This window comes from Talaromyces stipitatus, genomic scaffold (assembly GCF_000003125.1).
Source record: "Talaromyces stipitatus ATCC 10500 scf_1105507295515 genomic scaffold, whole genome shotgun sequence".
Lineage (NCBI taxonomy): Eukaryota > Fungi > Ascomycota > Eurotiomycetes > Eurotiales > Trichocomaceae > Talaromyces > Talaromyces stipitatus.
In genome coordinates this window covers 3,071,150-3,092,108 of record NW_002990118.1, presented here as the reverse complement: position 1 = coordinate 3,092,108, position 20,959 = coordinate 3,071,150, and the positions used below count along the sequence as shown (strand labels likewise).

Genomic DNA, 20,959 nt, shown 5'->3' with positions numbered 1-20,959 from the left:
TTGGCTTCAATATATTTAGGGCAACCGGGCAAAACAGTTCGCACAGAAACGATGCAGGTCAATCTGGCTGGTTCCTTTCTCTTCTTCTTTCCCCTCTCTAGCCTCATCTTCAATAACTGAAACAGCAGCAGCAGCAATAACCATTTGTAAGTATCTTTTGACAGTGTACATCCTTTGCCAATGAAGCAATCATCCACTACGATACTAAATAGATCAATTTTCGGAGCTGACAGTATACATTGATAGATCGACCAACATGTCCAATGCTCCTGCTCCCGCCCCTGGCCCTACGTTCCTTCCTCCAACGGCCGTTCCTCCTCCTGGCGGGTTTGATTTGACAATTCAACCCAACTTCAATCACTGGGTACGTGAATACAACGCAAGCAGTCGAATCTCTATGTATGGAATGAAGGTCAAGATCTAATATGATTATGATATATCAGTGCCACTGCCTCTGGCGTCTTGGTCAAGAGGTCTATAGGGTTGAGAGGCACTATAGAGACGTACGCCGCGAGGGATCGGCAGCCACGTAGTGGACCGATTTTCGAGAAGATATGAGAATCTTGTTTGGAACATTGCGGAGTGATGACCGCACGATTCACAATAACATGCTTCCTCGTGCGGGAGAAAAGTTTGCTGTTTATGACAGCTGGCGGCGTGGGCTTGGCCCAGCGCCTTGGGATGTTTAAATTTGCTTAAGTTGTTCGAGTTTTTTTTTTTTTTTCGTTTTGTTTTTCTTTTCATGATAGAAAATATGATCTTGAGTCTGTTTCCTTAGCATAGATGCAAATACCCTGTCTCTAACAAATCCCATAAAGGTATAAGAGCCGAATAGCTACCTCCTTTTTTAGGGTCCCAAAGCTGCCCAACCGATCTCTTGGTCTGTCTCCATCTCTGAAACTCTACCCACGGAAGATTCGCATGGTTCTGGGGGCTCATTCGTCTGGCAAGGGCACAGTGCCAACTCCATGGGGCTCAATATGCTGTCTCCAAGAGTGTTTCCGTTCGTGTCGATCTAGCCATAGGAGATAGACTGTCTTGAAGGCGAGACCTGCTTATTTTGCGAGGATGAGCGACGAGAAACGAGTGAGATAAGGGTTCATACCGACCGGTATTCATGTAGGTACATATACTGAGAATATAAAGGCGAGACAATTTACGCGACGTGGATGATATGGGTATGTGCCGTGGTCCCAAGGAGCTGGATAGTTCTGGTTTCCTCCTTGAGACTGAGACGTCTGAAAGTAGGTAGTACCGCAACTAGTAGAAGGGACACCCCAGTTCCCAATTGTCTCTTAAACCTTCTTAGCTTTCATTCCTGCTGTATAGCATGAGAAACGTTGTGGTCTTTCGACCGCCCTATGTGGCGGAGAAAACTGGGCATCGACCAGACACCGCGCAGGTTGCTACCTGGATGGGGTCGCTCTACCCCATGCAAATGTTGCCACTCCTCTTCCGCAGAAGCCAAAGAGGCCCACCAGAGCATAGTCCGCAGTCATATTATCCATGAGCGCAAATCCTCTCCAGTTGCAATCGAGTCGATCATACTGTAGGCCCGGCCAGGTATCGGTTCCAAGATGGCAGGGGCAAGGCCAATTCGCAGAAAGTTGAGATATTTCGCCATCTGAGAGGAGAGGTCACGAGGTAGGACCTCCGCTGTGGCCGGTCGATTCCGACGAGCTGGCATTGTCGGTGCGTGAGGAGGGAAGACCTATCTTGCATCACTCAGACCCTATTTGACCGCTGACTCAGATAGGAAAAGGGGTATAGGGTAGAATGCATTCCCAAAGGCCCATTGTGAGGATCTAGAACTATTTCAGCTTTGCGATAGGAACTTGCCCCTAAAGGCTGGTCACATTTAGTGCGCGATCCGGGAAATAGACGTATCATATAAAGTCTTCGACCCTGTTGCTTCCTCGAAGTATCCCCACAAGATACCAGAAATATCATTTCTCACTTAAAACCATGGCTGGTAACCGCGAAAACAGCTCACCATTCTCCCGGGGCCTCTTTAGGCAATTCATTGCCTGCCTAGGACTCTCTAAGGTATGTAGTAGATTTCAGGTTTCTCCAGAGAGTCAAATCTGACAGAACATAGGGTCGAGACAGCCAAGTCAAACCCTATCCACCATCTCAAGCGAACGCGGAAGAGCAGTTAGAAGCAAGGGAGAAATACATTATCACACCTGGCAGAGGCTGCACTTGCAACGAAACCATCAGCTCGCGACACCGCAAGACCAAAAACATGCAACATACGCCTTGCAGTACCACAGGGTTGTCCATTGGAGCAGAAGATACAAATAGAGAGGTCAGAGCTCCTTATACTCCAATCCAGCATGAAGGAGGCTCTAATGTCTGTGCCCATTTGCAGGACATGCGAGTAACCAAAGTGATTAGCATCCACTACAAGGAATGCGATTTGAAAACAGCAACATTATGCATTGAACTTGACGTGAACGGCTGGAGAAGGTTGTACTGGCAAGAATACCAGGATTTAATTGAAACCCCAGGAGCAAAGATTACGATTGAAAGGTTTAGGCCATCATGGAGATACTAAGTGGAAGGAACCATGTATTGTCAGACTATATGCGATATAATTGCATAAGTCGGGCTCGGAATAAGGAGCAAGAGCTTGTTTAAGAGTAACAGCAATATGGTAATATATGGTAAAGCAAAGCCAAGAGGGTTTGATAGGCGTGAGAAAGTATTCTCTCCGAGTTGCGAACGTTGACGTCGTGGTGTAGGGTATGCATTCCGAGCTATTCTGCTGGTGGAATGAGGCTATGGCCAGGCTCAAAGGAGGCCCGCAGCGCTATAAAGCACGCTCCTCCCCGTTGCTCAACACAAGAACATCAGCCATCACGATCATATCATGGATTCATCCCAGCTTTTCACACCCTTTGAAGCGCATGCTCTATTCCTCGCCGCCTCTCATTCTCTCAGGTACTTCTTGTGACAACGTATATGTTCCTCCGATCCTGTCTCCTTTACCGGATAGGGGATGATCGTCAGATACTAGATATCCTTCGGCGTGAAGAGAAAGACTGGCAGCCACGCGTTGGATCTGATAGACTCTCCGAACTTACGTCGTGGAATTCACATGGACCGAATCTGGGAAAAGATCCGCAGCGTCCTGATTCAAGACCCTTGTCACCTTCGAGTATCCGCACGAGACTTGCGAGAACAGCTTCGATATATCCTTATCAAATTGAGACAGATCTCAGCGGAGGGATTGAATACGATAACCGAAGAGTCGCAACACCTGTCACCTCCGAAAACGCCCTTTGGTAGCACGAAGACGGTTGTGCTGCTCTGCTTCAGCCTTTCGGTAGTATCGCTCGAGCCTTTGTCGCCAGTTCACTGGGAACTTGACGATTTCACAATCAAAGACATGATGCAGCATTTGAACCAATCACCACTCTTCCCAGACGGAATTGACGTGAACGAATTGCGCACCGCATTATCATCTCTGGAGTTACTATTTTCCTGCGAGGATGAGGGCGCCAACCTTTTCCAGTCCAGAGCCGCCATCAATGATTTGGGACATGAAACAGAAACACGCAAGGTCCACACATGGAAATGCGAATCGTGTCAGGTTCTATAAACGCACAATATTGAGAGGAGCGCTAGTGACAGAGGTAAACCATACCAACTATTGGACGTTGAACGGTTCGAAGAAAACATGTATCCAGGAGACGTGAATATTGTAGCTAAGGAAAAATGATCTCGAGCAATGGAGGATGATGCTAGCTTTATTGAGTGGCCTGTCTTGTACACATGTATCAAATCTCAACAGGTCTCCTCGAAACCTGGTCAATGTGCCATTTGCTTAGTGGCTGCACACACGGTACCATATTAAATGAGATGAACCTCTTCTTCGAACGTAATTCCTGGCGCTTATTGTCACTGGAGTATCAACAAGGGAGTCAACTATACAACGAATGCTATGGGAACTGCTTTATGCCAAAGCATCACCGATGTACTTCTGGCACCATCGGCCGATCCGGAGCGCCATATCTACCCAATACTTCTGCTCCTCAAAAAAATGGCCCTGGGATGGGTAAGTGACCAGCTCAAAAGGCAAGCCGTAGCTGCGTAGAGCGCGACGCAGTCCCCAAGCCTGCGACACAGGGCACCGGGCGTCCGCCTCACCGTGCAGAATCAGCATCGGTGGCACAACAGGAGCGTTCTTGAGAGAAGCCCGCCGTGCGGCGTCTTTGAATGCCCATAGGGCGCTTGGGGCACGATTGCGTGTATCGTCGTAGTCCATGTTCCAGGCTACGCCGCCGCGCGAGAGCTCGGGCTCGAAGGCACAACCGAGGTCGGAGGTTAAGGCCATGGCATCGATGTCGCAGATGCTGGCGCCGGAAACGGCGGCGCGGAATCGCCAGCCACTGTAATGCAGGTCGTTGCGCACACAGCAGAGATTTGTCAGAAACCCGCCTTGGCTCCAACCACCCACTAGGAGTCTTTCTTTGTCTGCATAGCCCTGGTCTATCGCACACTGGGTGAGCGCAATCACGTCGGAGTAGTCGTACACGCCAAGCCCGCCGATGGAGTAGGACGCGAAATACCGCCCACGCCCGCTACTTCCACGGTAGTTCGGCAGTAGAATTCCGTAACCGAGCGACAGCAAATACGGGGTAAGCATATAGTAGTATGTGTTGAAGGCGTTGGTGAGGCGCGTGTTGGGTCCGCCGTGGATAAGCACCACGGTTGCTAGTGGGTGACGGTTGGCGCCGTCTGACGAGGAGGCCGGAGTCAAATAGAGGGCATCCAGCTCGACCTCGCCGTCCGCGGAAGTGCATGTTAAAAAGCTACACGTCCCGAAGCGATGGCCTGCGAACTCTTGTCCGTGATTCGACATTCGTGTCATCGCGTCACCGCCGGACGAGAGTGTGGTGAAGACCTCCGTAGGGTGGTTGATGTTTGAAGTCGCAACCGCTAGAACAAACTTGCCGTCAGTTTCAATTGCGGAGTCGAATGCTTCGAGCTCCTCCTTCCTACTGTATAGCACTGTGCCGTCAAGTAGGCACACGCGAGACTCTAGCCGGTGTTGCACCTTGACGAAAATTGTGCCACTTCCACGCTGGACGAGGCCGATGGAGTCATCTTCAACCCCAAATCCCACCCACTCATAGTGGTGCGATTCAGTGGCAGGATTAGTACGATAGACGCCATAGCCAGCGAACATCTTGTGGGGAGGCACACCTCCACAAAAATATAGACTCCCGTCCGCAGCCCATGACAGGTCAACGACCATTTTAGGAAAGTGGCACACGTCTTCCACGGAGCTAAGGTCGACGTCAATAGCTGAGACAGTCGTCCCTGTGATGTGAGACTCTTCGATATCAGGTGATAGGCAGCTTGAGAAACCAATGCGAGTCCCATCCGGGCTCCAACAGACGCTCGTTACGTGCCTGTCCAGTTTGGCGCAGCGGACTTGCTTGGTACGCAAGTCGACGACCCTCAGGCGTGCGAATCGCCAAGTCTCGCCCCAGGGTTGCACGTCGGGAGGGCCGTCTCCTGCTGAGGCAAGTTGGATATCCTCGTCGGCTGAGAGGAACGCAATGCGGCTGCCATCCGGTGAGAAGGCGAATGCTTCGATCGGACTTGCGCTCGTCTCTGGCGTTATCGGATACGCCTCGCAGCCCTCTTGCAATGATAAGAGATATATCGCCCACTTGGAGCCGGCATCAGCACGATCTGACACAAAGGCCACCGCATTTCCGTCCGGACTCCATGCGGGCGCATAGTCGCGAAAGAGGCCTCGGGTGAGCTGTCGTGAAGAGTCTGCACGGCCGGTGGAGGCCAGCCAGATGGTGGAGACGGGGTGTTTCCCTTTACGATGACCCCAAGAGAGTTCGGTCGAGTAAAGGACACTTGAGCGATCCGGGGAGAGCTGAAGGGTCTTTGGAACTTGGAGGTCGCATAGGGACTGGATGAAGTGTTCGTGCGCTTGGGCCATATTGTGTATGAAGCTCTAGCAATTTATGAGACGTGCGGTAGAATATATATACCAGAAGGAATGAGAGGCACGAAGGCAGCAGTTAAAAGAATCGCCAATGCCACTAGACTAAAAGCCACTTGACAATTTGTAAGCGGATACTATGATGCCCTAACGTAATCCACAAGCGAGCCGCCACCTTTTCCCAAACGCGTACGCGATATTGATTTCAAGTAAATCAACACGTCAATATGCCCCCAAATCGCAATTAAAAGTCAAAAGGTTTGATTGAGCAAGAAGGCTGAATCTTATTAGCTATTTCTGATTTTCAGAGAGAGGGCGTAGAAAACCATCAATTCCACGTTGAGACCCACGGCCAACTTCGCCTGCAAATCCACCAACTTGAAACGAAGACTCGATGTCGGAAGATTACCAAGGCACGCTGGCAGCATGGATGGCTCCAATTCCCTGCTCTTGACTCCCTTCTCTGGAGGACTAGTTCTCCAACCCTTGTCAAAAGTAACGCGTATATACTATACGCGTCAGGCCTGCCAATACATATGTTGCTTAATCAATATGCGGCACTGTGGGTGCATTTTCACATGCTTATCTGTCTTATGTGATTATACGCCGAGAGGTGCGGCTGACAGTCTCTTAATGGCGTTATGTGTTAGATAAACCGGATATCCAGCAAGACAGTGTCAGATAATTCGGATATCTGGAGGCAGTAAAAGGAAGTGAACAATCAGAAGCCCTATCTTATAGCCCCCAAAATTTACCCCTCTTGATGACTCACAAATCACCCCGCCAAAAGTGTCTATAAAAGACCCGGCTTTGAAACCTAATGGAGAGAGAGATACAGAACTCAATACATACAATCTTGCTAGTCACTTCTTTTCTTTGATCCTAGTAAAACACTCTTCAGGATTGGCCTGGAATAAACCGACTAATCCGACATTATGCAGGGCGCGAGGGAATCAGAGCTGCATTTCAAATTCGGGAGGTCGGGCATTCTTGTAATTACAATCGCACCATGTGTTAGATTACAATACGTATTGTATCATATCTTTGTATTGTATTCGTACTATATATCTGTATATTAAACTCTGAGAGGTGACACATCGATTTGCGTCCCCAATCCATCCACATTCCACGGCGAAACTTATCGAAAGCTTTCATAGAGGCACTACTCATCGCGATTGAAACTTACATTTGCAATTTCAAAACTCTATAAAATATATATTCCTACCACAATGGCTGCTCTGAGTGTGAACCTTCGACCGGTGTTCGATAGTGAAGGCGCGGCGCAAGTCATTGATATCACCATGTTCTTCACTACATACGCAAAAACCAAAGGCGACATCCTTTTTAATTACACACTGAAGCGCGCAAATGTGCCCACTACACAGTTTACAGCCCAGTCTGTGCGACTGACAGACAGTCATAAATCAGTTATTAGGCTGTATACTGTCGACACCGAACGCAGCACACATCGTGAATTCCGTGTTGAGGAAGACATATCTACTGGTGAGAGATTAACTGTACAGTATCAAGCAACTCCACGGCAAGTAAATGCCTATACAAGCTGTGGTCCCCCAGTTGCCATGGAGAAAGACAATGGGGGCCTCAGCGGTGCTGGGTTAGCGCTTCTGCTGATTCCATCGGCAGGCGATGGAAATAGCGATGTTGTGCATGATATTGTAATCGAGTGGGACCTGTCACTTGCACCATCAGCTACAAGAGTTGCGTGCACATTTGGGGAAGGGCAGCGGGTTGCTGTGCATGAAAGACTATCTATTCTTTCCGAGTGTTTTTTTGCTGGTGGCCCGCTATCCTGCTGCTGCTGTTGATTCGCCATTCAGGATATACTGGCTCTCAGAACCTCCATTCAATGCCTATACTTTGGGCAAACAACTGCAGAAGCTGGTTCCGCGAATGGCAATGTTCTTTGGAGATGATGAGAAGCTATTCCAAGTCTTTATTCGACGCAATGAGTACAAGTGCGCTTCCGGCCTGGTCTGTACCAGGGTTTTGTCTTTTCTTGGACTCCGCTCTGTCCCAAGGATGAAGATATAGTGCAGGATTTTCTCATGCATGAAATCGTTCACAATTGGCCGCGTCTTGGATTTACGACTGGCGGACCTGAGGATCTTATAGATGGATGGTTCAATGAAGGCATTGCAGAGTACTACTCTTTGATCCTGCCTTATATATTCAGCATCTTGACAGAAGATCAGTTTATACAACGGTTTAACTGGCGTATTTCAGGCTATTACACAAACCCTGATCGTGCAGTGCATAATAAAGATGTGCAAGATCGATTCTGGCTTCCTGGACGCGTGCATCGGATTCCATATCAGCGCGGGTTTATGTACTTTGTACAACTTGCCTATAAACTACACAACTTGGGTAAAAGACCGCTTGATGACTTGATTAGAAAAATGATAAAATTACGCGCAGCGAACCAGCCTCATGGGATTCATGTATGGTTGTCGCTTATAGAAATAGAGCTGGGATCTATGGCACTAGAGGATTATAAGGATATGTCCAACGGAAAACAAATGATACTCTCACCGGACGTTGCTGGAGTTTGGATTTCAAACAGCAAATGGAAGCTTGAGCCAGTGGCGCAAGAGGAATTCTATCTTGGGTTTCCAGAGGAAAATCTCTCCAGTGAATCTCGGGTAATTAATGGTTTAGACCTCCAGTCAAGGGCGGCAGAAGCTGGCTTACAAGATGGTGATGAAATTACTTTGGAATATGGATTCCTTGTTGATGCAGATGTTTCGCCAAAGTTGTTCACCATGAATGTGAGGCGAAGTAATCAAGAGACACTACGTAAAATCACTTGGTGGCCTCGGAGCTGGCATACGGTACAGAGTTATCAGTTCGCTTAATTATTGTCTTCTTTCATTTACACAATATATATTTGATAAGCTACATTGAATCAAAATCACTAGACATATCTGTAGCACAACAGCCCAGCTTCCGTATCAAGAACTTCTAGAGCTTGCAGTCAGCAGCTTAGCATTTCATTGGCTACTTCTGAAGTGTCTGTCACTTCTCCATCGTCGCCGAAACTATCATCGGTGTTCCAGATTGGCGGCCAATCTGGATTTTCCAGTCCAACATCCAGTCCCAACGTCTTTATTTTTTTTATTCGCTTTTAGCTCAGCTAAATATACAAATAGAAACACTAGGGTTATTTCGACCCAACCGTCAACGTCGATGCGTAGCTTGTTCGTATCGATAAGCTCTTGTAAAGCGCGACAGGGCTTGCTCTTGGTCATCGCGTCGGCAGGGTTGCTGTTGCCGTTGATCCATCTCACCTCCGTGATCTCTTGTCGTTCGTACGATTGACGGAGGCACATGAGATCGATCATGAGGCGTTTTTCGCGGGTCGTACCCAACTTGACGAGGCATTCGTAAAGGCTCTTCGAGTCGGTGCAAAGGACTAGCGGGAGCGGCTCCGAAAGATGCAGCAGCTGGGTGAGGGTTGATTTGATTGCTGCGGCCGCATCGAATCCATTGGCCATACCATACATTTCTGAAGCGAGCACGCTTCGGGTAATCCTCTTACACTTGGTGGAGGACCAATGGAGGATATTCGCATTATTTCGTGCGTCTGCGAGTACGATAACGTGGCCAATTTGGGAAGAAGAGTCCTTGTTATTGGCAAACGAAGCATCAACGAATGCGTACAGTTTTGCAGTCCGTAGATCGATCTTGACGAACCGTAGCCCGCGGGTGGAATTGTCAATCTGCCATTGAAGTCGTTTATTGAGCGCCTTTATATCCTCTTTTCCCGGTTGTGTAGCTTGCGCTGCGAAGGATAGATCGAACGAGGCTTCGGGTTGTGAGACGGAAGCAATATACGCACCAAGGGCTCGTTGGGCAACGTACTGTTCGTGCGGAGATGCGTTTTTGCGAACCTTGCCACGGGAGCTAACCGTATCCGAAGGGTGATCTTGTACGAGCCGAATGTTCTTACAGGTGCGTTCTTGGGTAAGAGTAATACCCTGGGCATCCTCTGTAATTACCGCACCATTAAATCGTAGCGATTTGCCAGTTGTGAGCTGTTCACGGGGCTTACAAAGGATATTCGCACATTTGATTTACTCTTCTTCTCATGCGGTAAAGGCTTCGTCAGCAATAATGAGTGTGTCATCCGTTTGCATGCTGATCACACCAAATTCTTGCTCCAGATCACAGCAGTGAAGGAGGCATAGATTGTACGTGGAGGTCTCCATGCCAAGTTGCTTGGTATAGTGCTTATGGTAGGTGTGAAACCAGTGGTTGCCTGCTTCAGGGATGCCATATAATGGCCATACAACTTTCAAGAATTTGTAGCTGGGGAAAAAGTAACACAATTCGGGTAGTATTTGAATGTAAAATTTGCGGTTAAGCTTCATCATCGACTATATATAGGCCTGCGTGACGTCGCGGATCTAGAACTATACTCCGTCTTTGCTTATCCCGATATAGAGAATCAAGCGTTGGCTAGAGCGCTGAATCATAGGTGACTGCGTTAGTACAAATTCTTTGTCCTTATCGTTATAGGCTTGTACGACGAGCCGCGATTTCTCGAACGCTTTGTCGGTGCCTTTATTCTTGACCTCATCAACGAACCTGAAGCCATAGATGCGGGCATCTGGCGGGATATCCTCTTAATTGACGGCCATGAATACGCCTCTTTCCAGTAGTCTGGTAACCTCTTTGCGGCGCAATTCGTCGAACTGGCCATCGCCAGTGAGCTATACAAGTTGGGTGAAGATATCCGCGATTTCCTTTAAGCACGTGTCGTCAATCTCTTGTAAGTACGTGAGGTCATCTCGATAACGAGACGGTAAACGGTGCTCGCGTTGAGGACGTGACGGTTATGCTTTAGCGTTATTAGGCTTGGACGGTGGTGTAGCGACTTGAGGTGTGGGAGTTGGTGTATTTGACGGTGCTATAGGTGGTACTTCCTCTGGAGCTAGCTGCTCGTCATCTTTGTGCTCTAAATCGTTATCTTTATAGTATAGTTTGACAACAGTTAACCTAAACTTTGTAGGTCCGTTGGGGAGCTCCACGGTGCACATTTCTCTATCAATTGATATAAGCTTGTACAGTCCTTTCTATTTGCCGGGGTATCCAGTCCCACCTTCACGCTATATAAGCATGTCTAAATTGAGAGAAAGACAGTGCACGAGCGTAGACGATGGTCCATTGCGAATATTGAGCGCGTTGTTGACTTGGCGTACAGTGTGAAGCCTTTGTACTTCAGTCATTGCTTTCTTGACTGTAGCAGCGTGTTGAACGACTGTGGATGCGGGAGGACTATAGTCCGTCATTCGGGGGTACACTCCAAAGACAAGAAGTGTAGAAACGTAGCCATCTAGACCTACGGTATTGTTGACAGCTTTGATGGCCATTTGAAGCGCCATTTCAGGTGCAAGCTCTGGCACTTCTTCTGAAATGATCTCATACGAGCGACATAGTACAGTATGGTAACGTTCAACAATACTAATTGACCAATGTGCTTCGACAGGAACGTTGACTGTAATCATACTAACAGATGAGGCGAGCTATATAAATTCTTTGCTCACGAAATTCTTTCCTGCATCGGTAATAATAAAATCTGGAGAGCCAAGGTACATATTAATTCACAACATTCATAGTGCATCCTATGTCGCTTTTGCGGATATGCTCGTAAGCCAGCATGCAGTATTAAAATGTGTTGCTTTGTCCACAATATGGAGCACCGGCTTGCCATTAATATACATGATGTCCACAATGATTGAATGGTTGAATTCAACCTCATCCTATAGTGTAAAGCGGAAGCGGCCAGGTGATTTCCCGTACGTCTGGCAATGGTGGCAAAATTTGTTGATCCTTTCTATCACTTTGGGATTCGTATTGTAGCCTGCGCGTAATAAGGTTTTATATAGTTGTCCAACAGAAGGATGTCCAAATCGGCGGTATAAATAACATAGTTTGGCGGCTGTGAGAAAGCATTGGTCTTCGTCAAAGGACTGTATGATGTACAATACAAGGGAGTAATCCCAAATGAGAAAAGGATGACCAAATCATCGTACAACTAATACAGTCATGTACGGTTCATTGCGAACAAGGAGATTCTTCGTGTTATTATAATAAACCTTGAGGTGGTCAAGATCCTTGATACAGAGTAGGAAAGGTGTCATGGCTTTGACAATATGGAATTGTACGGTGCTAATTGGGGTCTTTATATCAATTGAATCTAGGGACTGTAACGGTTCACCAGCACTGAATCTGATGCTTGCTGCTCTGGTGGTTAAGGTATCAATCGTAATATTCTTGGCGACTTTTCGATATGCGAGATACTGGGCGTATCCAGCCGTTAAGATCTCCGCAGCACCAGTATCAATAAGTAGTCCCATGAACGTGTTTGACGAGTATCGGTCCTCTGTGAGAAAGGCATATTCGGGTACAGTTAGATGCTGAAAGATTGATGTGAGCTCGGTATCGTCTTTTTTATTGTAGCCTAGGTCCGTTATACAGTCTTGTTGACTGCCTAGTAGGCATGAGAGATAGTGCGCTGCAGAACGATTAGCGAGCTCGGCTGCGAGTCAGGGTGAGAATTTATTATAATCTGTAGTGGTGATTGTGAAGTATCCTGTTGCTATGCCTGGCTCAACCTTCTCGCGGTCTGGGAGATTATATTGGCTGGGTTTGTCAATCTCAGTAAGGTATGATTCGAAGCTTTTGCTGGTGTCCTTTTTGCCTTCTTTTTGTACAATATATTGGTCTATTATAGCTTCGTATGGCTTCCTAGTGGCTCGGTGTTCTTCCTCAGTATGCTCTGTAGACTAGCAGCCCGGCTTCTTACAGACATGGCAAACCTGCGGTGCATGATCTCAGGAGTAGCGGCGCAGTGAGCGACTCGGGTATCGTGAGTTACTTTATTCTTGTGAGCAGCCTTGCCTATATGATGAACAACCTCGGTGCGGTAAACGTGACGGCTGACGGGTATTGTAGCGGCAGTCTATAAAGTTGATACCATGAATATTACTCTGTTGTTTACATTTATACTGTCTCACGTTCAATTAGAGGTCCTGAATTAGGCCTGGTATAGTTGGCGCTGGCTTTGCTGTAGCCTAGTCACATGCTAGATGTGTGCTCGTTGCTTCAAGTAGCTTTATGTGCCAGTATGTCTGTGTTTGTAGCTCGTCCGGTAGGTAATAAAATAAATCTTATAGTTGCACCAGCATTAAATTGAGACACTTATACACTGATTTCTCTGGGTTGGCCTGGATTGTACTGGCTAGCGTTGTGGCGGACCATTCAGTTTTTATAGATTACTGGTGCTCTGGTCCTTTGAAGCGAGTGATAATCTCTTCCGCTGGATCCTTTCCTTGTACGATCCATAGGTTGATGTTGTCCCAGTAGTAGCTAAGGGCTGCGTCCCTGAGCATGTGTGGTAGTGCTTCTCTATACGATTTGGGGGTGTTGGGCAGTCCGTTCTGACGGCAATAGCCATAGAAGATCTTCAGCTTCCTTTTGAATGAGTCACCAGAGCCTTTATATTTAAGCTCGGATGCACTGTTATAGCTCTTACCGATATTTATAATTGCTTGTATAGCTGTATATTGTGGCTGCGGCCGTAGGCTTTGTGTGTTAATATTCTATTGCTCCTGCAATTCAGGGATGCCATGTAGCTGGGCTGTTATTCCTGCGGTTGTACGAGATGCTAGGGCTGGTGTGAATGGGGTCAAAAATCTTGTCGCTTGGTATGGTGTCTCTGGGGCTGCATTTAATGATAGTGCCGGGTCTAAGTCTGACCTTAATCTTGTTACAACTCCAGTATAAGCTCTTTGGTATGATGTAGGCGTATCCGGGACCGTACAAAGGTGGGATTCTGGTTCGGGGGTCGTTGCAACAATTCTTTGCGGTTGGGTATTAGCAGTGATTACGGACGTGAATCTGGTGTTTATATCTGATGATTCGAAGGTCCTACCCTTTCGGAGGTGTGCAATAACCTCAGTTTTGGTCCACTCATGGGGCTCTCGCTGGGCGGCAGCTGTTGCTACATTTTCAGTAATAAGATAACCTTTCGTATCGTCAACATACATGCCGTTGCTCTTAAGTAAAGTGATAAGCTTGCTGAGCAGTAGAAAAGACGTCTGCCAGAGGTGGTTAAGGCTCCATTTTTCAAAGTCTTGTTTGAATATAGCCCATAGAACCACGTCCTCTGCCTCTTTATACTTCTTCAACTTCCCTTCAACGTATGTGTCACGTTGGGTCCGGTTCTTGCCCTCAGGGTCGAATTCGTTTGGATTCGTATTTGGGGCCATTGTCGGGTTGATATAAGGGGTTGGTTATATCAAGAATTCGATGTACGAATGAACGTCTATCGAAAGGGAAAAGGTTCGGGTTTTTGGCTCAAATCAGGTGTCTGATCTGCGGCCACTGATCAGTGTTAGTTTAGCTACGTCCCGTATCACGAAGCGTAGGATATCGTAAGCTAGGGCGATCCAACTGCCCTACGTGGTGAGCCTTGCTATATAGCACGAAATGTAATATTAAAAAAGACTGACCCCCGAAACTAGGGGGGGCGGGGTGCCTAGATACATTATATGGTGTTGGTCGCTCTAGCGCACGGAGAATAGTAATCCCGACCAGCTCGCGTACGAATCGACGGCGTGCTACAGCGCCGTATAGTGATTCGTAAGATCGCTATTCAAACAGTACGATTCATAGGTACGATATCTAAGTAGGACTAAGGATATCCATAGGATGGAGTACGAATCTATAGACGCTCGGAGCGGAATAACCAGTAGTCCGGACGAGCGAGCGTATACGTACGGCGCTCAATAAGGCCTGCGGGTTCACGGCCTTAAAAGATTGATTGTTCAAAGTTCGTTAATTGTTTAAACATGTGGGGCTGTTTAAAAAGACTGTTTAAAAGGTGGATCCTCTAAGTTTCTTAACTCGTTCAAAAGTGGGTCATTTGAATAAACTGTTCAAAATGGTGGATTATTCAAGTTCATGAATTATTTAAAAAAGTGGGTCGTTAAAATAAACTGTTTTAAACGACCCACTTTTTAAGCAATTCTTGTTAGATTGTATGTAACAATCTCTAGCGGTTTATCTCAACGTATCAAATTATGTATGCACAAGATGTGGGAATCCTTGATCCTTGTTGTTCTTGTTCTTGTCTCTAAGTACAGTCCAGGTGGAAGATATCTTTTACCCCCTATTCGGTGGATCCGTGTGTGGCTCGCTATTATTGGCTGACAAATCTCCTCTATCTGATTGGTTGAATCAGCTTAGCTAATCCAACAATTCTTGAACAACCTATAAACCCAGTTCTTTAAACGGCTTAGATGACCATAAACCTAAAAAACTCAATTCTTTAAATAGTATTCTTCGGTACCTGAAGGACCCACTTATCCATGCAATCAACTTGAACAATCAACTTCCGTAAACGGCGTATCAAGCTGAACAACCCACATCTGAACTACTGCTTATTACACAATTAACGTCTAATGACCGGTTTAAAAAGACCTAGGATTCTAGATCAAGGCAGCACTCTATCTGATATGATTCAGTTCCAGTAGGCGAGTGAAGGAGTCCTCCAGCTGAGCGGCAATTGAAGTTCAGCTTAAGTTAGAAATAATCTACCCCTGCTCTAGATCAAATGCTGATTCAGGCGCCCAAGTAATGTTTCAAGGGTCTGTCTGAGCAAGTAAATTGAGTTCAGTCTATCTAAGAAGCATCGACATTGGAAACAAGCCCCTAATGCAAGCATAGCACATCCGTTGATCCACCCGTCAAAGTGGCGTTCGGCTAGAATCATACACAGGGAAATCATGCATTCTTCGATATTCTCTGTCAAGTATATTAGACCCGTATGTGGTATAGAGCCAAGGAAGTCTGAAAAAAAAAAAAGTGTGGAAACGCTACAGTAGTTTGCACCTCCAGAGTAGCCGAAGCTGGGATTTGTTCAAAAAATGCTTGCAAAGCACAAATACGATTTCCTTGCGGATAGGATCCACCTTAAATCGAGAATTTTCTTGCACGCAAATGACGAATTCAGCTCAGACATGCCAATCAGAACTTTAAAAAAACGGAGTTACAGTACTGTACATGACTAAGCTCTTTTCATCTGATGGCCGTACAGAGTACAGTCGCACTGAAAATCTCCTTTCCAATTGCATACATAGACTTCGTTTTCAAACCCTAACGCTAGGTGCTGTCTAGCTGTATATAGCTAACGTATTATGGAAGCTACCAACCATTAGCTGTTTGTAAGGGCTCATTCAATAGTCATATTGGAAGCTAAGTACAAGAATACCAAACATGGAGAAAGAAAGAAAAAGCTAGGAATGTGTGTGTGTGTGTGTGTTTCTATTTAACGGCCGCAGGCCTAGACCTCTGCAAGTCCCATGGGACTAGTAAAAAGTCCCGCCCAGTCCCATGGGACAAATGTCCATGGGACTGTGCGGGCCGCTTCCGCCCGTCCATGGGAGTCCCATGGGATTCCCATGGGACTCCCAAGGCTACCAACTTTCTGCCTGAATTTGCATAAACCTGTGGGGCATTACCTGTTTCGGCCGCATAAAGTGCTGACTAACTCCCGGCATTAGCTGTTATTTACATATGTATTATACCCGTAACATATCTCATATTCTAAACACTCAAATCAGAGTGAGCGGAGTATGCAGAGTCACGACTCACGAGTGAGCACAATGGCACATAGACTTACAGAGTGCTAAGTGATAGAGCACTCAGCACTGAGCAGATAGAGTATACAGCACGCACAGAGTACAGACTCTAGAGCGCACAGAGTAGATGGGGTACACCGTACACCGAGTAGAACTTCGATAGCCAATTGATTTAGCTCTAGATTCCAGCTAGTCCTTCTAGAAATATATATATCCAGTATACAACTCTCACGGAAATATATCATCGATGTGTTCTTGTCAGTCTTTGCGCTAAATGGATCCTGAAGAATCCATAGTACGATTGTTTAAAGCTGCCAGAATCTTAAATTGCTACTCTGACAGTCTCTAGTCATAGTAAAGCTACGATAACGTTGTTTTTCATTCATGGGATAACCACCAAAATTGATAAAAACCTGACTTTCTTCCCGGGGGATCGTCTAGACCCTGTATTGATGGGACTTGGGACTCCCATGGGATTTCCATAGGACTCCCGCGGGACTCCCATGGGAGTTATCGGTATGAGCCAATGGATATAGCGTATCACATAGTCAAGTGGATTATAACAACACGTCTGACGTGTTGCCCCTAACGCTAATACTAAAGAGTGAAGAGTCAAGACTTAGAGCTAGTTGATGAAAGCCATAGTATATACATATAAGATTCAGAGTTAGAGATTTAAAAACTATTTGATTTATTATGTAGGTGATGCTTTACCTAGAGCAGTACCAGCAGTCTGCCTCAAACTCATAATGTCTCAACTTTCTCGATTTTCAGATGCTGGTCCCTCGTCATTTCTTGGGAGTGATATTCCTGACGATTTTACATCATATTCTATGACAACGCCTGCTACCTCTCTTGCACAAGATCAACCAGCAATCTCCTTTAAGTCCTTTCTATCTACGACCGACACAGGTTCTCCTATCCCCGAATCGTTACAACTGGTAGGGCCTGATAGGAGAAAGTCCTGGGTTCTTTGGTCTGAAATGAATAAGGATGATTTTATCAGTTGGTGGATGGGGACACAATTCCTAAAGTGCTATCCAAACAAAAAAATTAATTAGGAGGCTAAAAAACAGTCATCATGCTAGAATAACTATGACCAGGTGGCTAATCATCTAACAGGAGACCCTCAAGTCATGTGTAAACAATGCGGGAAGACTCTTCCTCATCCACAGAAGACATCAAATGGTACGAATTCTATGAAACGACATTTGAGTGGAGCAAAGTGCGTGAAAGCAGCATTTGATACTACTCAGCAACAGAACATCCAAGAATCCCTCCAATTCGCAGTAAATAATCCGACTTCTACTTGATTTCATGATGCTGATTTACACTATCATAGGCTCATCGACCAACCAAGACAATAAAAGTATTCAATGACGAAGATTGGACTCAAACTCAAATCGAACTGATTGCAAATTCACACCTCCCATTCCAATTTCTCGCACACAAAGGCCTTATCAATCTGATTCAATATGCCTGTCTGGCTCCCACTATGCCGAATCTACTCTCGCCAACTACCGCTCGGCGTCAGCTTGGACTTCAAGTCAAGAGGAGACAAGCAGAAATTCTGTCCTATCTCCCACCTGGTGCAAAGATCTCAGTAGCTCTTGATTGTTGGACCTCACCTTTCCAGCAAGCATTTATAGCAATAACTAGATATTTTATCGACAAGAATTGGCAATATCGTGAGATTCTTCTAGGGTTTGAGCCTCTCTATGATCGGCATACCAGTATAAATCTTAGTGCGGTTTTATTAGAGACACTTCAGCAACATGACTTAGTTGACCGTGTACTGGCATTGACAACTGACAATGCTTCAAATAACAAAACCCTACTACGGGCGTTCAATGACGCAATCGAGTCCCCAGATATCCCAGAGGAGCTTCGTCTTGTACGCATACCCTGTCTGGCTCATGTTATCCAACTTAGTCTCAAGGACTTGTTATGCCTTATGAAAGTGAATCTAAAAAATGATAATCCGGACCAAGCCTGGTCAGATGAAGAAGCAGAGCGACTACGGCAAATCCGGAGAGAAAAGGGCATCAGTTATACACTAGCCAAAGTAAGTACAGTGTCGTGAGCCAATTTTAAATATCATCCCAAGCTATTTATCAATCTTATCTAATATATTATCTAGATACGTGGCTTGGCTATTTTTATCAATGCTAGCCCCTAAAGACGCACAGCATTCCTCGGCCTCCAAGCCAAAGAACCAAAGCTAGTACCAATACAAGATGTGAGAACACGATGGAACTCCATATTCTTGATATTACATCGTGCGAAACGTCTTCAAGCGATTTTTGATAGATACTGTATCAAGCATAATCATACACAATTTCGACTCAATGCGGAGGAATAGCGTCAGGTTGACTACTTGATCTGTATTACTCATCCCTTTTACCAGTGGACTACAGCACTTTCGAAGGTTAAGGATGTAACAGTCCATAATATCTTTCGAGTATACAATCTACTCTTCGATCACTTTGAGAGCTCGATGCGCCAGCTTCAATGGAAGCGAGTACCCTGGAAGCAAGAAATGCTTACTGCACTCGATGCTGGTATAGAAAAGCTGAAAGCTTATTATAATGATACACAGGAGATCCATGGTAATCTCTATGCGATTGGAACGATCCTTGCTCCACAGTATAAATTACAGTTCTTTTCAACATCAGAATGGGCAGATAATAATTTTGAGTGGCGCCAGACATACCATGATTTTCTAAAGGATTATCTCGAGCATTACTCTAAAGACTAGTCACAATCATAGGTCTCTTTGCTAAACACATCATCTGCTTCAAGAGTTGACGAAATTGAAAGGCTATTTAACTGTGGGTCGCGCTAAATAACACAGACACTGGCAAAGGCTACTACAAATGAGCTCCAAGAATATCTTGATAGTGGTAAGTCTATAATTCGGTACTTCTACTATATATTAACATCTGTTATTTAGGGACTGTGAAGAAGAAACCATGTGATTTCTGGAAAGAGATGGAGGATAAGTATCCTACACTTGCTAGAGTCGCTTGGGATATTTTCTCAATTCCTGCTACAGGTGCAGGAGTTGAACGACTCTTCAACTCCGCTCGAGATATCTGCTACTATCAACGAGGATCTCTGAACTCTACTACAATTCAGGATCTAATGATGTTCCAGTGTATTTCCAAGTTCAATATCAAAGTGGAGGATGATAGGGAGGATATTAATATTCCACTAGAAGATCGACAGCAAAAAGATGAGGCTCGAGAGGCTGAGCTTCAAGACATTGTACCTGATCCTATTAGTGATCATGAAGAAAGTGATAGTGAGGAAAATGATGGCGAGGAAAATAATGGCGAGGAAGTGATTCAGCTAACTGAAGTAGTAGAGGAGGCAACAACAGTTTCTAACCCTACTACGATAAATAAGAAGAGCAACGCGTTACCACAACCCAGTAAGCGTGCACTCAGAAAGAGAAGGATAATCTTAGTAGAGGAACACACCGACGATGAAGCACTTCTAGGAACCAGCAATTGAGCATCACGAAGAGTACAGGCACGGTTAGGGAGAAAAGATGATGGCTTTGACTATTACTAATAATAGTAATATATAGCTCTACTGCTCTAGATATGAATGTCATATAACAGTTATGAATCTTGTGATTCTTGGTTGCGAACTTGCGATTCTAAGAACATAATCTACACCTACTGACCGTCCGACGCTTCTGTAGACTGTAGTGAATCAATAAGTAAGAAAAGCGCGGCGGTATTACTTGTATTGATTTCATACTGTTACTTAAAAATACGGACTAGTTTGGCATAAATTATGCAAACAGCGGATTCGTCTATGTTTGCACTGTTTGCAGTCCCATGGACAGTCCCATGGAAATCCTGCCCATGGACAGCAGGGTACCGCCCGCCCATGGACACAGGCTTCAGTCCCATGGGGCGCCCATGGACGCCCATGGACAGTCCCATTGGGCCAGTCCCATGGGACTTGCAGAGGTCTACGCAGGCCATAACTTTTGTCATGGTCCCTACCCATTCCCTAGTGGGACAAAGGCCGCCAGGAGGTGAGTCCTGGGTTTCACTATCCATATATATATAGCACTTTTAAATACATACAGACGTCTTAATGTAGATTTGGGCCTTCGGCGCGTTTACATAGCTGCTTCGGGCGGTATTGGGTGAACGCTGGTGCGCATTCGCCGTGAATCGTGTCATAAAGGCACGTCCCACGAACTGAGGGAAACCCTATGGGAGAAACCTCAGAAGCATCACGTAGAAGTCAATCGGCTAGGTTGCGTACTAATCTAAAGCCGAGGGGTGTGGAAAATGTCTCCCGT

General features: G+C 46.0%; 9 protein-coding genes across 9 annotated transcripts, besides 5 other annotated features; 4 read left to right on the top strand and 5 right to left on the bottom strand.

The window, feature by feature from the left end:
* Positions 1–709: 709 nt before the first annotated feature.
* Positions 710–741: a microsatellite.
* A 1,224-nt stretch (positions 742–1,965) lies between these two features.
* TSTA_051920 (uncharacterized protein) lies at positions 1,966–2,557 on the top strand (the record flags this gene model as incomplete). Its single annotated transcript, XM_002485663.1, has 2 exons — positions 1,966–2,046; positions 2,099–2,557. The coding sequence occupies 2 exons, from the start codon at positions 1,966–1,968 to the stop codon at positions 2,555–2,557; spliced, it is 540 nt and encodes a 179-aa protein (XP_002485708.1).
* A 1,401-nt stretch (positions 2,558–3,958) lies between these two features.
* On the bottom strand, positions 3,959–6,399 carry TSTA_051910 (acylamino-acid-releasing enzyme, putative; the record flags this gene model as incomplete). The annotated part of the gene is made up of 3 exons (XM_002485662.1): positions 3,959–5,958; positions 6,021–6,108; positions 6,298–6,399. The coding sequence occupies 3 exons, from the start codon at positions 6,397–6,399 to the stop codon at positions 3,959–3,961; spliced, it is 2,190 nt and encodes a 729-aa protein (XP_002485707.1).
* Positions 6,400–7,200: 801 nt separating this feature from the next.
* On the top strand, positions 7,201–8,844 carry TSTA_051900 (uncharacterized protein; the record flags this gene model as incomplete). The annotated part of the gene is made up of 3 exons (XM_002485661.1): positions 7,201–7,647; positions 7,682–7,975; positions 8,011–8,844. 3 exons carry the CDS (start codon positions 7,201–7,203, stop codon positions 8,842–8,844), a joined length of 1,575 nt encoding a protein of 524 aa, XP_002485706.1.
* Positions 8,845–9,030: 186 nt separating this feature from the next.
* TSTA_051890 (uncharacterized protein) lies at positions 9,031–10,362 on the bottom strand (the record flags this gene model as incomplete). Its single annotated transcript, XM_002485660.1, has 2 exons — positions 9,031–9,977; positions 10,137–10,362. 2 exons carry the CDS (start codon positions 10,360–10,362, stop codon positions 9,031–9,033), a joined length of 1,173 nt encoding a protein of 390 aa, XP_002485705.1.
* Positions 9,199–10,938: a mobile genetic element.
* Positions 10,825–11,586, bottom strand: TSTA_051880 (uncharacterized protein; the record flags this gene model as incomplete). Its single annotated transcript, XM_002485659.1, has 4 exons — positions 10,825–11,064; positions 11,091–11,111; positions 11,137–11,514; positions 11,536–11,586. 4 exons carry the CDS (start codon positions 11,584–11,586, stop codon positions 10,825–10,827), a joined length of 690 nt encoding a protein of 229 aa, XP_002485704.1.
* Positions 11,587–11,828: 242 nt separating this feature from the next.
* TSTA_051870 (uncharacterized protein) lies at positions 11,829–12,348 on the bottom strand (the record flags this gene model as incomplete). The annotated part of the gene is made up of 2 exons (XM_002485658.1): positions 11,829–11,961; positions 12,044–12,348. 2 exons carry the CDS (start codon positions 12,346–12,348, stop codon positions 11,829–11,831), a joined length of 438 nt encoding a protein of 145 aa, XP_002485703.1.
* Positions 12,349–13,266: 918 nt separating this feature from the next.
* TSTA_051860 (uncharacterized protein) lies at positions 13,267–14,262 on the bottom strand (the record flags this gene model as incomplete). Its single annotated transcript, XM_002485657.1, has 2 exons — positions 13,267–13,487; positions 13,926–14,262. 2 exons carry the CDS (start codon positions 14,260–14,262, stop codon positions 13,267–13,269), a joined length of 558 nt encoding a protein of 185 aa, XP_002485702.1.
* A 3,122-nt stretch (positions 14,263–17,384) lies between these two features.
* TSTA_051850 (uncharacterized protein) lies at positions 17,385–18,814 on the top strand (the record flags this gene model as incomplete). Its single annotated transcript, XM_002485656.1, has 4 exons — positions 17,385–17,640; positions 17,758–17,924; positions 17,996–18,700; positions 18,776–18,814. 4 exons carry the CDS (start codon positions 17,385–17,387, stop codon positions 18,812–18,814), a joined length of 1,167 nt encoding a protein of 388 aa, XP_002485701.1.
* Positions 18,038–18,610: a mobile genetic element.
* Positions 18,776–19,534: a mobile genetic element.
* TSTA_051840 (uncharacterized protein) lies at positions 19,133–20,151 on the top strand (the record flags this gene model as incomplete). Its single annotated transcript, XM_002485655.1, has 2 exons — positions 19,133–19,244; positions 19,589–20,151. The coding sequence occupies 2 exons, from the start codon at positions 19,133–19,135 to the stop codon at positions 20,149–20,151; spliced, it is 675 nt and encodes a 224-aa protein (XP_002485700.1).
* Positions 19,606–19,791: a mobile genetic element.
* Positions 20,152–20,959: the final 808 nt, after the last annotated feature.